Here is a 13,639-nt window from a genome sequence, read left to right on the forward strand (position 1 = left end):
GAAGAAAACCACCAAGGGGGTGGGAGGGAAGCCTTTATTCTAGGCGAGGGAAAGGTGGTTAGAGCCCCCCAGGAGGTTGAACCCCTTTCCAGGTAGGGCTGAGGATGCCCCCCCCAAGTTCGAAACCCTGGAAAGCAGCTGCTGCCGGTCAGTGTGCAGCTGCAGTCCTGAGCTCGGTGCTCCCGAGAGCCTGGCAGCTTCCTGTTCAAATTGCCCTCCATAAATGGGGTAAATACAGTCTTTCAAACCGCTGGTCTAAAAGAAGCCAGACACTTGGTCCTTGTATCTCAATATTGGCCACACAGGCTGGCAGCATCTCCTCGGGGTTCAAGGAGCTCTGCCCAGGTCAAACTTCTTCTACGGCAGAGCTGTGGGTCTTCCTTGAAGAGCGAAACAGAAGAAGTTTGACCCGGGCAGAACTCGGGGGAAAGACCTCGAACCCCGAGGAGATGCTGCCGGCCTGTGTGGGCAATATGGAGCTACAAGGACCAAAGGTCAGGCTTCTTTTAGACCGGGGGTTTGAAAAACTGTATTTATCCCATTTATTAAAACGAAATAGTTTCGACTGGATTTTGAATAAATGCGCTGCTCCTTTTTGAATTTTACCCTATTTCCCCTCTCTTTTATGTTTTATTCAATTTCCACAAAAAATTCCATAGTCATTTATACTTTCGTTTTATTGACCTCCCATCCAGTTTTCTATGGTTGTTGCTGTTTCTAAATATACTATCTCATTGCAGCAGCCTCTCTACCGTGTCATCTCCCCACATATAGGGGTCGTGCAATCTGAACGACGCTCTTGAGAGGGGGGAAGTAGTATAATAATAATAATAATAATAATATAATAATAATAATAACCCCCCACCCATATGGAACCGAGAAGCTGTCGGCCTGCGGACATTTGGAACATCCTCTTTTCATGACGTGTTTTAATTGCAGGACTGAGATAAAAACGCGCAGTGAGATAATTTAAATAGATTTTCAATGATAAATAACCAATACCGTATTTTTCGTCCCATAGGATTTCCCCTTCATTTTTGAAGGGGAAAAAGTGCGTCCTATAGGGCGAAAAATACGGTATATTTAAATTGGATACGCGGTGTAAAAATCTACACTCTAAGGAACCGCAGGAAGGGGGAGAGGGTGGACATGAAGTTTCGGCAGTGCTGTTTTTCTGGGGACACACACCCCTAAACATTTTGTGAATCATTTGTACTTTTGTCCATTTACTGTATTTATTTTCCCCATTTACTGGTGATTCTCTCGGGTCAAAATGAGAGTAACCTCTAAACATTTTTGAAAGAAAAAAAAGCACTGGGTTTCGGTATTCCAATTTGGCCATGCAAATTTATATTGTTATGATTTTGTAAAATGACTATTTGGACTAATTCAGGAAGGCAGTACAATATTAGATCATCACGCCACGAACTTCAGGCACCCAAAGATATATAATTTGGCTTTTTTTGATTGTATTCTAATTTGGAATGTTTTAATGTGGTTTTTGTTGGATTGCTAAAATGGGAAACTCAATAAATATTATTAAAAATAAAAAATTCTGTAAAATGAGAAAATGGGGGGGGGGGGGGAACAACCCAACGCGTTTAAAGACACATTTTAAGAGTTTTAGGGTCTGTCTGCATAGGAAGCCACAAAGAGGAATTTTGCAGGGACCGCAAACGGCCAACGCTTTTATTTGCAGGGCCAGATTCCCACGGGACGACCGGCTCACGGCGCCGGGATTTCGGGGATTTCCCGCTCAAGTCCTTGTCTGCCCCGCGGTCCAGGCCCCGGGACATGGTCAGTGGCGATCGTGCGCCGCGCTGGGAGGACGGAGAGGGCGGCTCCGGGTTCAGAGTTCGGGAGGCCCCAGCCAGCGCCAGCCTTCCTTCTTGCCCACTTTGGCCAGGAAGGCGGCTGAGCCCAGGCCCACGCAGGCCGCAGTGCCGGTGGCGAAGCTGTGGGCTGAAGAGGAGAGAGAGGAGAGGTGAGAGGCGGCCCGTCAGAGGACTCTGAATTCGGGGGGAAAGGGAGAAATGTTCAATGCATATCCTTTAAGCCAGGCAGGGCCAAGCTTGGCCTGCCAGCTGTCTTGGGACTACAACTCCCATCATCCCTAGCTAACAGGACCAGTGGCCAGGGATGATGGGAACTGTAGTCCCAAAACATCTGGAGGGCCGAGTTTGGCCATGCCTGCAAGGTTAAGCTTTGTGTACAGATTTGTACATTAGTATAACTCTTAACAAGACGAAGGTGGTTCAAAATTGGATCATTAAGAATATAAGGTTTTCTAGACATGCATAAACATGCACTAAACAGTGGAACCAAGAGGGAGAGTGGAGGGAAGTCAAGCAAAATGATGGCTTTAAAATTTGTTTATGATGTTTTCTTTTTCTCATGTAGTGTTGTTATTTTGTTGCTATGTTATTTTTGGGAAATGAATAAAATGTTATCCCCAAAAAGAGAGGGAGAGAGAGAGAAGGCCCGTCGTCCTGCAGAGCGTAGTCGGATTGCGGAACTCCCTGCCACTGGAGGCGGGGGGGGCCCCAAAAACTCGGATGCTTTGGAAAGAGGATTAGAGAAGAAAGTGGCATGGAAAAAGAATTGCAGGCGGGCGCCTTGGCAACGCACCTTCAGCTAACCAGGCCTTGGGTTAATAGATATCCCATGGCCTTTTAAAATGTGCTGTGGGATTATTGGGTCATCTTTGCTTTTATTTTTATAATAATAATAATAATAATAATAATAATAATAATAATAATAATAATAATATATTTATACCCCGCCCATCTGGCTGAGTTTCCCCAGCCACTCTGGGCAGCTCCCAATCAAGTGTTAAAAACAGTACAGCGCTACATATTAAAAACTTCCCTGAACAGGGCTGCCTTCAGATGTCTTCTGAATGTCAGGTAGTTGTTTATCTCTTTGACATCTGCTGGGAGGGCGTTCCACAGGGCGGGCGCCACCACCGAGAAGGCCCTCTGCCTGGTTCCCTGTAGCCTCACTTCTCGCAGTGAGGGAACCGCCAGAAGGCCCTCGGCGCTGGACCTCAGCGTCCGGGCAGAACGATGGGGGTGGAGACGCTCCTTCAGGTATACTGGACCGAGGCCATTAGGGCTTTCAAGGTCAGCACCAACACTTTGAATAGTGCTCGGAAACGTCCTGGGAGCCAATGTAGGTCTTTCAGGACTGGTGTTATGTGGTCTCAGCGGCCGCTCCCAGTCCCCAGTCTAGCTGCCGCATTCTGGATTAGTTGTAGTTTCTGGGTCACCTTCAAAGGGAGCCCCACATAGAGCGCATTGCAGTAGTCCAAGCGGGAGATAACCAGAGCATGCCCCACTCTGGCAAGACAGTCCGCAGGCAGGGAGGGTCTCATCCTGCGTACCAGATGGAGCTGCCCTGGACACAGAATTGACCTGCGCCTCCATGGACAGCGGTGAGTCCAAAATGACTCCCAGGCTGCGCACCTGGTCCTTCAGGGGCACAGTGACCCCATTCAGGACCCACACCCACCCGCTCCCTGTCCCCCAGAAACAGTACTTCTGTCTTACCAGGATTCAACCTCAAAATATCATTTATTTTGCATTCTTATACAGTCAAACCTTGGCTGTCAAACACACGTCTGTTCCAGAAGACCGTTTCGACTTCCGAAACGTTCAGCAACCGAGGCGTGGCTTCCGATCGGTTGCAAGAGCTTCTTGCGTTGGACGTTCGGGTTCCGAAAAACGGAGCATTTACTTCCGGGTTTTCAGCGTCCGGGAGCCAAAACGTTTGAGAACTAAGCTGTTTGAAAACCAAGGCTTTGCTGCATTGCTATTTTCATAGGGCAGCATGCACATCTAAATAAGTAATAATAATAATCCAGCAGTTCCCCAAATATACAGAGCCCTTCTGCAACAAGATACAGGGTCAAAGTGTATTTGGGGAAACAGACTTGGAAATGGAGCAGGAATCTTGGGAGGCGATGCCAAATTTTTCGGAACAAGCATTTAATCAGAGAAGTGCAATTACCGTCTCCGGAATCTGCGTTTCAATGGGAATCGGGGCTTGGAGGAGAAACCGTTCAGGGGATTTCTCTTCGCGGCAAGTAATGGGGTTTCTGGTGCATTTTTGCCCTGTGGAACGCCCTCCCGCCAAATGTCAAAGAAATAAACAACTATCTGACTTTTAGAAGACATCTGAAGGCAGCCCCATTTAGGGAAGCTTTGAATATCTGTTGAATTACTGTGTTTTAATATTTTGCTGGAAGCCGCCACGAGTGGCTGGGGAAACCCAGCCAGATGGGCAGGGTATAAGTAATAAATTATTATTATTATTACTGCTACTATGGAAAAACTGAGCCAGCAATTGAGGCCGGCGAGAGGAGCGCACAGCACAGAGAGAAATCTGCAGGAGAACGGAACGGTTTCCTTTCGTTCCCAAATTCCCCAGACGACCAAAGACCAGTTCCAATTTATTTATTTTTTGGGAGATCCCTTCATAATAATCTGCCATTGCACGGACAGGAACGTCGGCGTGTTTTGGGGGAGTCTCCGGGGAAATTGCAAGAACGAAAAGGGAAGCATGGCGTTATCCCAAATTGGCCAAATTTGAATCGGGACGGCAGGTGACCGACCTCTGGCTCCCCAGATGGCGCCTGAGGCGCAGCCTCCGATGAAATAGTTTTTGGGGTCCTCTGGGTCGTCCCGGAGCTGGGCGCTGAGGCAAGTGGTGACCCCGAATACGGCCCCCAAGGTGGCTGCAGAGACAAAAAAAAAAAAAAAAACAAGCGGGGAGAGAAGAAATCGAGAGAAAGAAGCAGCATTTCATCTGGTTAGAGCTCTTTGGAGAGCCGCTGCTGCCAGCCCGTGTTGGCAATACTGAACTAAGCAGACTCCATATAAGGCAGCCCTAATATTCTGACAGCAGGCACCCCCCCCAGCAAAGTTCAGATTTCGCTCTCGGAGTTTGAGAGGTGCTCCGTTCGACCTTGCCCTGGTTTGATCGTGAAGGAAGTTTGATTAATTACAGAACAGCCAGCTATAAGTAGAACTTTATTTCCGGTGGTGGGGGAAGAATAATAAAATGATTATCAACAGTCCTATTTTTCTAAAAAATAAAATTGTCCCATTCATATTGAAATACTGCCCCTCACTGAGGCCAAAGTTAGATTCACAAAATGTTTGGGGCATGCGTACCCCTGTGCCCCCCCCAGAAAAAAGCACTGATTATTATTATTATTTAGATTTTATGCTAACTACACCCCTAGAGGCTCCCTTATCTACAAGAATAAACCCGGCTTCTCATTCTCTTCTCCCAAATATCAAGCGGGCTGGACTGCTGCCGACCAGAGTCCGCGCAGGACTTACCCATGGTGACGGTTCCGGTGGTCGCCCTCTGAAAAGCCCCCAGGGCCGTCTCGGACGGGAACAGGATGAGGCGGTAAGCAGAGCCCACCAGACCTGCCGGAAAACAGGAAAATTTTGCATAACAAAATACATTCTTTATTATTCTTCTAAAACATGGACAGGCAAAGTAAGGCTCGGGGGCCGGATGCGGCCCCATCGCCTTCTCAATCCGGCCCTCGGACGGTCCTGGAATCAGTGTGTTTTTACACGAGCAGAACGTGTCCTTTTATTTCAAATGCATCTCCGGGTTATTTGTGGGGCATAGGAATTTGTTCTTTCCGCCCTCAAAATATAGTCCGGCCCCCCACAAGGTCTGAGGGACGGTGGACCGGCCCCTGGCTGAAAATGTTTGCTGACCCCTGGTCTAAAACCACAAGCCAGAAATATAATATGCCTTGTTTGTCTTTATTATTGTTAGTCTGACTGTACCAGGAGCTAAACTTTCCTTGGTTGCTGTATTATTATTATTATGAATGTATTTTTTAATTAAAGATTTCTTGGTTTGCAAAAGTATGTGCAATGTCTCTTTTTTTCAAGTTACATTTTCTGCACTTCCCACACCTGACAAATTATAGGGGGACCAAAAAGCATCCTCAGCCTGGAGTCAACCTCAGATTAATGGGTGTGTGGCTCAGTGCACACGGACCCTTGTGAACTAAACGAATCCGGAGTCACTCTGAATTCACTTCGGAGCCAGAATGCGGCTAGTCCAGAGCCCCCCCAATCGCCAGCCAGCGGGACCTTGATTGCTGCAAACAGGACTAATCTGCAGCCGGTGTCAACGCAGCGCATTCATTCCTATTATCAAATTTAATTACTTACAAGTTTATACGCTCTTTAAATTGTCCCGGGATTGTGTCTAAGTTTATATATGCCCTTCAAATTGACCCTGGATAAGGACTGCGCCGAAAGGCAAGCAGAGGCTCCCATCCCGCGCAAAAACGGCGCCCCCTTCAGGGCGTCAGAATCCGGAGTCGCTCCAAATTGAGCCACGGATTTGTCCTGGGAGGGTGTGTGTCCTTCTTCACATCACCCCTGATGCCTGTCCGTCTCAGGGCAAAACCTGGTCCCCAACACCAAACGCGCTTCGGTTGGCGTGAACGGGGCTAATCTGGAGTCACTCCTAATTGACCCAAGGATTTGTCCCCACATTACCCCGAAGGCATTGCCCAGCGTGAACAGAGCCGCTCCTCTGTCTCAGGGCAAAAGCCGACCCAACCTGGCAGCTTCCGGTTCAAATTGCCCTCCATAAATGGGATAGTTCTTCAAACCGCTGGTCTAAAAGAAGCCAGACCCTTGGTCCTTGTAGCTCCATATTGCCCACACTGGCTGGCAGCATCTCCTCGGGGTTCGAGGTCTTTTCCCCAAGCTCTGCCCAGGTCAAACCTCTTCCACGGCAGAGCGGTGGGTCTTCCTCGAAGAGGGAAACAGAAGTAGTTTGACCCGGGCAGAACTCGGGGAAAAGACCTCGAACCCCGAAGAGATGCTGCCGGCCTGTGTGGGCAATATGGAGCTACAAGGACCAAAGGTCAGGCTTCTTTTAGAGAAGCAGTTTGAAAAACTGTATTTATCCCATTTATTAAAACGAATTCAACTGGATTTGGAATAAATGCGCTGCTCCTGTTTCGAATTGTACCCTGACCCAACCCCTTACTCCCATTGGCGTGAGGGGGGCTAATCCGGAGTCACTCCGAATTGACACCCCCCCTCCGGGGGACGTGCGCGGGGTTCTTTCTCCACCCTCCCCCTTCATGCGTCGCAAAGCGTGAGCGAGGGCCTATGAGCTGTCTCGGGGCCAAACTCGCTCCGCTTCGTGTGAATGCGGCTAATCCGGAGTGACTCCGGAGTCGCTCCGGGAGGGGGGCGAGCGGCTCCCCGCCCTCCCCCCGTCCGCCGCCTCCTCCTCACCGAGAATGGCCCCCAGCCGCGTCGTGAGCCAAGTTTTCCGGCCGCAGTCGGTGCCCTCAGGGATGTCCCAGTAGTCAGCCATCTTGGCGGCGGCCGCTCTCGCGAGACTCCGGCGGGTTCGCTTCTCGCGACGCGATGGACCAATGGCCGGTGCGGAAAGCGGGACTGATGCAGGGACCGCCCAATGAAAGGCGGCGGGTGGGCGGGCTGAAGACGCTTCCACCCTTCTGATTGGTCCGGCGGCGCTCAGGTTCCTCCCCCTCGGAGGAAGGCCATTGGCTGCGCCTCAGAGCGGCTCCCTCGCTCCCTTTCAGGACGTGGCTTCTCCTCCATTGGGTGCGCCTGGGTGGGTGGGCGGGGCGTGCGGCGGCAGCGTCCCCTCCGACTGGCTCCCCGAGGCCGAGGGCGGAGCTCCGTTCCCTCCGGCGAGGCGCCATTGGCCGAGGGCGGAGCGGGGGCGGGTCTTTGGGGCGATGGCGTCCTCTCCCGCCTCGCCTCCGACGCCGGTGCAGATCCGGGAGGCCAACGCGCACCTGGCGGCGCTGCACGGGCGCGTGGCCGAGCTGGAGGCGCGCCTGGCCGCCGCCGAGGAGACCGTGCGCGGACAGGCCGGCAGCCTCATCCGGAAGGACGCCGAGACCCGCCGGGCCCTGGAGGAGGCCGGGCGCCAGAAGGGGAGGTAGGAGGAGGAGAAGGGCAGGGAGATGCATCATGAGGACTAGCGCCTTGGGAAATAAAGAAGCTAAAGGTCAGGGCCATGAGGACTAGCGGCTTGGGCAGAGGAGGAGGAGGAAAGGTGAAGGAGCAGGGAGATGGACCTTGAGGACTAGTGCCTTGGCAGGTGAAGGAGGAGAATGGCAGGGAGACACATCATGAGGACTGGCGCCTTGGCAAGTAGAGGAGGAGAAGGCCAGGGAGATGCATCATGTGGACTAGCGCCTTGGGAAATAAAGAAGCTAAGGGCCAGGGCCATGAGGACTAGAGCCTTGGGCAGAGGAGGAGGAGGAAAGGTGAAGGAGCAGAGAGATGGATCATGAGGACTAGCGCCTTGCAAAGTAAAAGACCAGAGCTGAAGGGCCATGAGGACTAGCACCTTGGGCAGAGGAGGAAAGAGGCGGGGCAGGTAGGCAGCCATGTGACTAGCGCCTTGGCAGGGGAAGGAGGAGAAGGGCAGGGAGATGGATCATGAGGACTAGCGCCTTGGCAGGGGAAGGAGGAGAAGGGCAGGGAGATGGATCATGAGGACTAGCGCCTTGGCAGGTGAAGGAGGAGAATGGCAGGGAGATGGATCATGAGGACTAGCGCCTTGGCAGGGGAAGGAGGAGAAGGGCAGGGAGATGGATCATGAGGACTAGCGCCTTGGCAGGGGAAGGAGGAGAAGGGCAGGGAGATGGATCATGAGGACTAGCGCCTTGGCAGGGGAAGAAGGAGAAGGGCAGGGAGATGGATCATGAGGACTAGCGCCTTGGCAGGGGAAGGAGGAGAAGGGCAGGGAGATGGATCATGAGGACTAGCGCCTTGGCAGGGGAAGGAGGAGAAGGGCAGGGAGATGGATCATGAGGACTAGCGCCTTGGCAGGGGAAGAAGGAGAAGGGCAGGGAGATGGATCATGAGGACTAGCGCCTTGGCAGGGGAAGGAGGAGAATGGCAGGGAGATGGATCATGAGGACTAGCGCCTTGGCAGGGGAAGGAGGAGAATGGCAGGGAGATGGATCATGAGGACTAGCGCCTTGGCAGGGGAAGGAGGAGAAGGCCAGGGAGATGGATCATGAGGACTAGCGCCTTGGCAGGGGAAGGAGGAGAATGGCAGGGAGATGGATCATGAGGACTAGCGCCTTGGCAGGGGAAGAAGGAGAAGGGCAGGGAGATGGATCATGAGGACTAGCGCCTTGGCAGGGGAAGGAGGAGAATGGCAGGGAGATGGATCATGAGGACTAGCGCCTTGGCAGGGGAAGGAGGAGAATGGCAGGGAGATGGATCATGAGGACTAGCGCCTTGGCAGGGGAAGGAGGAGAAGGGCAGGGAGATGGATCATGAGGACTAGCGCCTTGGCAGGTGAAGGAGGAGAATGGCAGGGAGATGGATCATGAGGACTAGCGCCTTGGCAGGGGAAGGAGGAGAATGGCAGGGAGATGGATCATGAGGACTAGCGCCTTGGCAGGGGAAGGAGGAGAATGGCAGGGAGATGGATCATGAGGACTAGCGCCTTGGCAGGGGAAGGAGGAGAATGGCAGGGAGATGGATCATGAGGACTAGCGCCTTGGCAGGGGAAGGAGGAGAAGGGCAGGGAGATGGATCATGAGGACTAGCGCCTTGGCAGGGGAAGAAGGAGAAGGGCAGGGAGATGGATCATGAGGACTAGCGCCTTGGCAGGGGAAGGAGGAGAATGGCAGGGAGATGGATCATGAGGACTAGCGCCTTGGCAGGGGAAGGAGGAGAAGGGCAGGGAGATGGATCATGAGGACTAGCGCCTTGGCAGGGGAAGGAGGAGAAGGGCAGGGAGATGGATCATGAGGACTAGCGCCTTGGCAGGGGAAGAAGGAGAAGGGCAGGGAGATGGATCATGAGGACTAGCGCCTTGGCAGGGGAAGGAGGAGAATGGCAGGGAGATGGATCATGAGGACTAGCGCCTTGGCAGGGGAAGGAGGAGAATGGCAGGGAGATGGATCATGAGGACTAGCGCCTTGGCAGGGGAAGGAGGAGAAGGCCAGGGAGATGGATCATGAGGACCAGCGCCTTGGCAGGTGAAGGAGCAGAATGGCAGGGAGATGGATCATGAGGACTGTCGCCTTGCAAAGTAAAAGACCAGAGCTGAAGGGCCATGAGGACTAGCACCTTGGGCAGAGGAGGAAAGAGGCGGGGCAGGTAGACAGCCATGAGACTAGCGCCTTGGCAGGGGAAGGAGGAGAAGAGCAGGGAGACGCATCATGAGGACTAGCGCCTTGGAGGGTAAAGAAGCTAAGGGTCAGGGCCATGAGGACTAGCACCTTGGCAGGGAGATGGACCTTGAGGACTAGTGTCTTGGCAGGTAAAGGACCAGAGTGGAAGGGCCCTGAGGACTCCCACTTTAGTGGGGGAAGGAGGAAAGAGTGATGACAGGGATGTGGACCTGGAGGACTAGCGCCTTGGGCAGAGGAGGAGGAAAGATGCAGGGCAGGTAGGCAGCTGTGAGGAGTAGCACCTTGGCGGGGGAAGATGGATCATGAGGACTAGTGCCTTGGCAGGTAAAGGAGCCAATGGGAAAGGCTCTGAGGACTAGCACCTTGGGCTGAGGAGGAGGAGAGAGGCAGGGCAGGCAGGCAGCCAGCCATGAGGGCTACCGCCTTGAGGAGTAAAGGAGCCAAGCTGAAGGGCAGTGAGGACTAGTGCCTGGGACAGAGGAGGCGGGAAGGAGCAGGGAGATGGAGCTGAGGACTAGCGCCTTGAGTCTCGGTTTCACTTTTTCAAAGTGTCCAGAAGGCTCCCAAAAACAAGGCCGTGTCCCTTCCTTTCTCTTCTCCCTCCCCACAAAAAGGGGGGCTGCCGGAAGACCCCCCTTTCGGAAACCCCCTTTTTCGAGAGAGAAGTGGGGTGGGAAGAAAGAGGACCGGCAGCTTGAGCCTCTCGCGTTTCTAAGACGAAACATTGAGGACTAGCGCCTTCATCCCCGCACCGCCCAACCTCACTGCTGCTTTCTCTCCTCCTTTCTCCCCCCCCACGAAAAAGGGAAATCGCCGCCCTGGAGGAGCAGCTACGCTCGTCCGAAGACCGCGTGCAGGAGCTCCTGGGCCTCATCCGGGAGAAGGACGGCCTGATCCTGCGCCTCCGCCACCGCAGCCGCCTGCTGGGCGAGATCTGCCGCTGCCGGCCCGTGCTGGACACCCTCCTGGCCCAGATGTCCGAAGGGGAGAGGCTGGGGCCCGACAGCGGGGACGACTCCCCGGACTCCGGCGGCCTCTTGCCGGACTCAAACTGCGTCCCGGACGGCGCCAGGGACTTCTCCCTGGGCAGCGACCCCCAGGATTCGGACATGGCACTTTTTGGGACGACGGTCTGAGCGCGGGTGCGAGTCGCTGTTGGGGGTCCAGAGTTGGCGGCGGCCCCTGTTGAAGGCAGACATTTTGGAATTATTTGCCCCCTCCTGGCATCATCGGTTCGCTCTCAGGACAATTTGCTTGAGGACTAGCAACTTGACTTCTCTCTCCTCTTCCAGACGGCAGCTGAATGAGCATTCCTGGAAAGCAGGGGGTTCAGGGAAGCCTGCAGGGTAAGGCCAAACAGGGGACCCATCTTGCAGCCTGTTCTCACAGGATCCTGGCCAGTTGGGAAGCTCGGATCCGAGTGCGAATGCCGGGGGAATCAGAAGCATCGCTGCCTCTGGCCCCTGCAGGGCAAAGAGAAGCTGTGCTGGCTTAGGAGCCATTTAGATAAACCTCTTCTCCCCTTCCAGGGATTTGCCCTGTCCTCTTTTTGAAGCCATCCAAACCGCAGGGTCTCTCCTGTGGCAGCGAGTTCCGCAGGTTAACCAGGGTGCTTTTGTGTATTTCTCAGCAGCCACGACTCACGAGGGGCAGAGAGCAATAATTCTGGATGGAGATAGGGAGAATTTCGGGGGGGGGGCTGATTCTGCACCACCAGCACCAAATATTTTAAAGGGAAGCTGCCTTTTGTGGAATCTAATCTGGGACTGACTGTGACTTCCCCTCTCGGCGTCTAGAGGAATCTTGCCGTTCTGCGGGTCGGAAGGGAGCCCCGGCTGGGGTCATCTAGTCCAACCCCCTGCGACGCAGAGATCTTTTGCTCGAACTCGCAACCCTGAGAGTCTCATGAGCTATTCCGACCCAGAAATACAGCAATCTGATCTCGCTGTGCACCGATTTTCCTGGACTGGGTGGGGGGGGCCATTACAGTCCCTGAGGCAGCTCTTTCCCCCCCCCCCCCACCTCAGATAAGTGCAGGGAGCAAGCCCCAGCTCGGGGGTCAGAACACCTGCTTGGCATGCAGAAGGAGCCCAGGGCGCCTGTTTAAAAAGGACTGGAGAAGGCTAGCTTCTTAGGTTCCTCTCGCAGCCTTTATTGGGAACCATGAGGTCTGGAAGCTTGGGTTTTAGTTTTAAAAAGTGGGTGTTGGGAGCACGTGCCCTGCATGCAGAACGTCCCAGGCTCAGCCCCTTCCAATCACGTGTCCCAATTTGAACCAGCGAGACCATGAGATCTGGAAACTTGTTTTTCAAGTTTGTGCCAGGTATCAGTGCAGCATTCTAGATTCCTATTCACCCTCTTTTAATGGGAGATAACGTTCCTTTTTTTCCGACGACGTGTCTTAACAGGAAAGAAGGGCCTCCAATCGGCCCTTCGGTTCCGAACAATGAGGACTAGCCTCCTGCTTCGTTTTTTTAAGGACCCTCAAGGGCTCCCGGCCTTCTGCTGCCGGTCCGTGCTGGCAATACTGACTTGGATGGTAGCGGATTCTCTTCCCTTGGCCATCTGTCAGGGATTCTTTCACTTCCATTCCTGCAATGCCCAGGGGGTTGGGCTAGATGACCACTGGTTGCCCCTTCCAACTTCCTTTTATGCCTCCATTTCTGTTTTTTGTACCCATTTCCTTGACGTACTCATCTACCCAGAGCAAGGAATTATGAGCGCAGAATCAGTCCCTTTTCCGCTCCACGACTGTTACCACATTGACAGGTCAACCTTTTGCCTGGCTTCACATTCAAGTGCCTATAACTGGGGGATTTTGCTACACCGGAAACCTCTATTTAAAACCGTTCCTCCTCCACTAGAGCCAAATAATAAACCTATTTTGCTATACTCGGAATCTGTGTGCCTTGTGAGTCTTTGTTCCTTGCCGATTTCAGCCTCGTTTTCAGGAGCAAAGTTGGGTTTTTTCCTCTAGCAAAAAAACCCCAGCTGTTTGGGGGTGTCTCTGCCACTGGTCAACTGGGGGGGCGGGGCTTCTTTTGCCAGAGTCCCCCAAATCGAGGGTCTGGAAAGCAAGCCTGATGAATGGTTGAAGGAGCTGGGAGGAGATAGGAGAACCATCTTCAAATATATCGCATGACACCTTTGGCAAAGGCTGTTCTCCAACTGGAGCGCTTGCAGGCAACTGTTTCCCAGTTGTCAGTGCTTAAAACTATATTTTTAAAGATTTGCCTTGAGAGAGTCTTTAAACCTCTTTTGGTGACCACCAGCATTACGCTTTCCGTTTTGAAGTTCGGAATAGAGGAGTTACTTTGGAAGACGATCATCAGGCATCCGCACACCATGACCAGTTCAACGAAGTTGGATGTTGAAGAATCATTGCTTCAACACTGGTGATCTTTGCTTCTTCCACTACACTGATATTAGTTCACCTGTCTTCCCAAG

The 13,639-nt window shown here is 53.0% G+C and overlaps 2 protein-coding genes and 1 long non-coding RNA gene across 3 annotated transcripts; 1 reads left to right on the forward strand and 2 right to left on the reverse strand.

Moving 5' to 3' along the window:
- Positions 1-1,659: 1,659 nt before the first annotated feature.
- Positions 1,660-7,452, reverse strand: NDUFA11 (NADH:ubiquinone oxidoreductase subunit A11). The gene is made up of 4 exons (XM_083594990.1): positions 7,293-7,452; positions 5,346-5,438; positions 4,613-4,735; positions 1,660-1,962 (listed from the first exon to the last, which is right to left on the reverse strand). The coding sequence occupies exons 1-4, from the start codon at positions 7,372-7,374 to the stop codon at positions 1,850-1,852; spliced, it is 411 nt and encodes a 136-aa protein (XP_083451116.1). The 5' UTR covers positions 7,375-7,452; the 3' UTR covers positions 1,660-1,849.
- A 297-nt stretch (positions 7,453-7,749) lies between these two features.
- Positions 7,750-13,091, forward strand: VMAC (vimentin type intermediate filament associated coiled-coil protein). The gene is made up of 2 exons (XM_083594974.1): positions 7,750-7,971; positions 10,998-13,091. Exons 1-2 carry the CDS (start codon positions 7,766-7,768, stop codon positions 11,326-11,328), a joined length of 537 nt encoding a protein of 178 aa, XP_083451100.1. The 5' UTR covers positions 7,750-7,765; the 3' UTR covers positions 11,329-13,091.
- Positions 10,246-10,722, reverse strand: LOC310753659. The gene is made up of 3 exons (XR_014543432.1): positions 10,555-10,722; positions 10,402-10,416; positions 10,246-10,297 (listed from the first exon to the last, which is right to left on the reverse strand). It is a non-coding gene; the product is annotated as an uncharacterized lncRNA (long non-coding RNA).
- Positions 13,092-13,639: the final 548 nt, after the last annotated feature.

Source organism: Podarcis filfolensis (genome assembly GCF_964270895.1).
Source record: "Podarcis filfolensis genome assembly, chromosome: 18".
NCBI classification, from domain to species: domain Eukaryota; kingdom Metazoa; phylum Chordata; class Lepidosauria; order Squamata; family Lacertidae; genus Podarcis; species Podarcis filfolensis.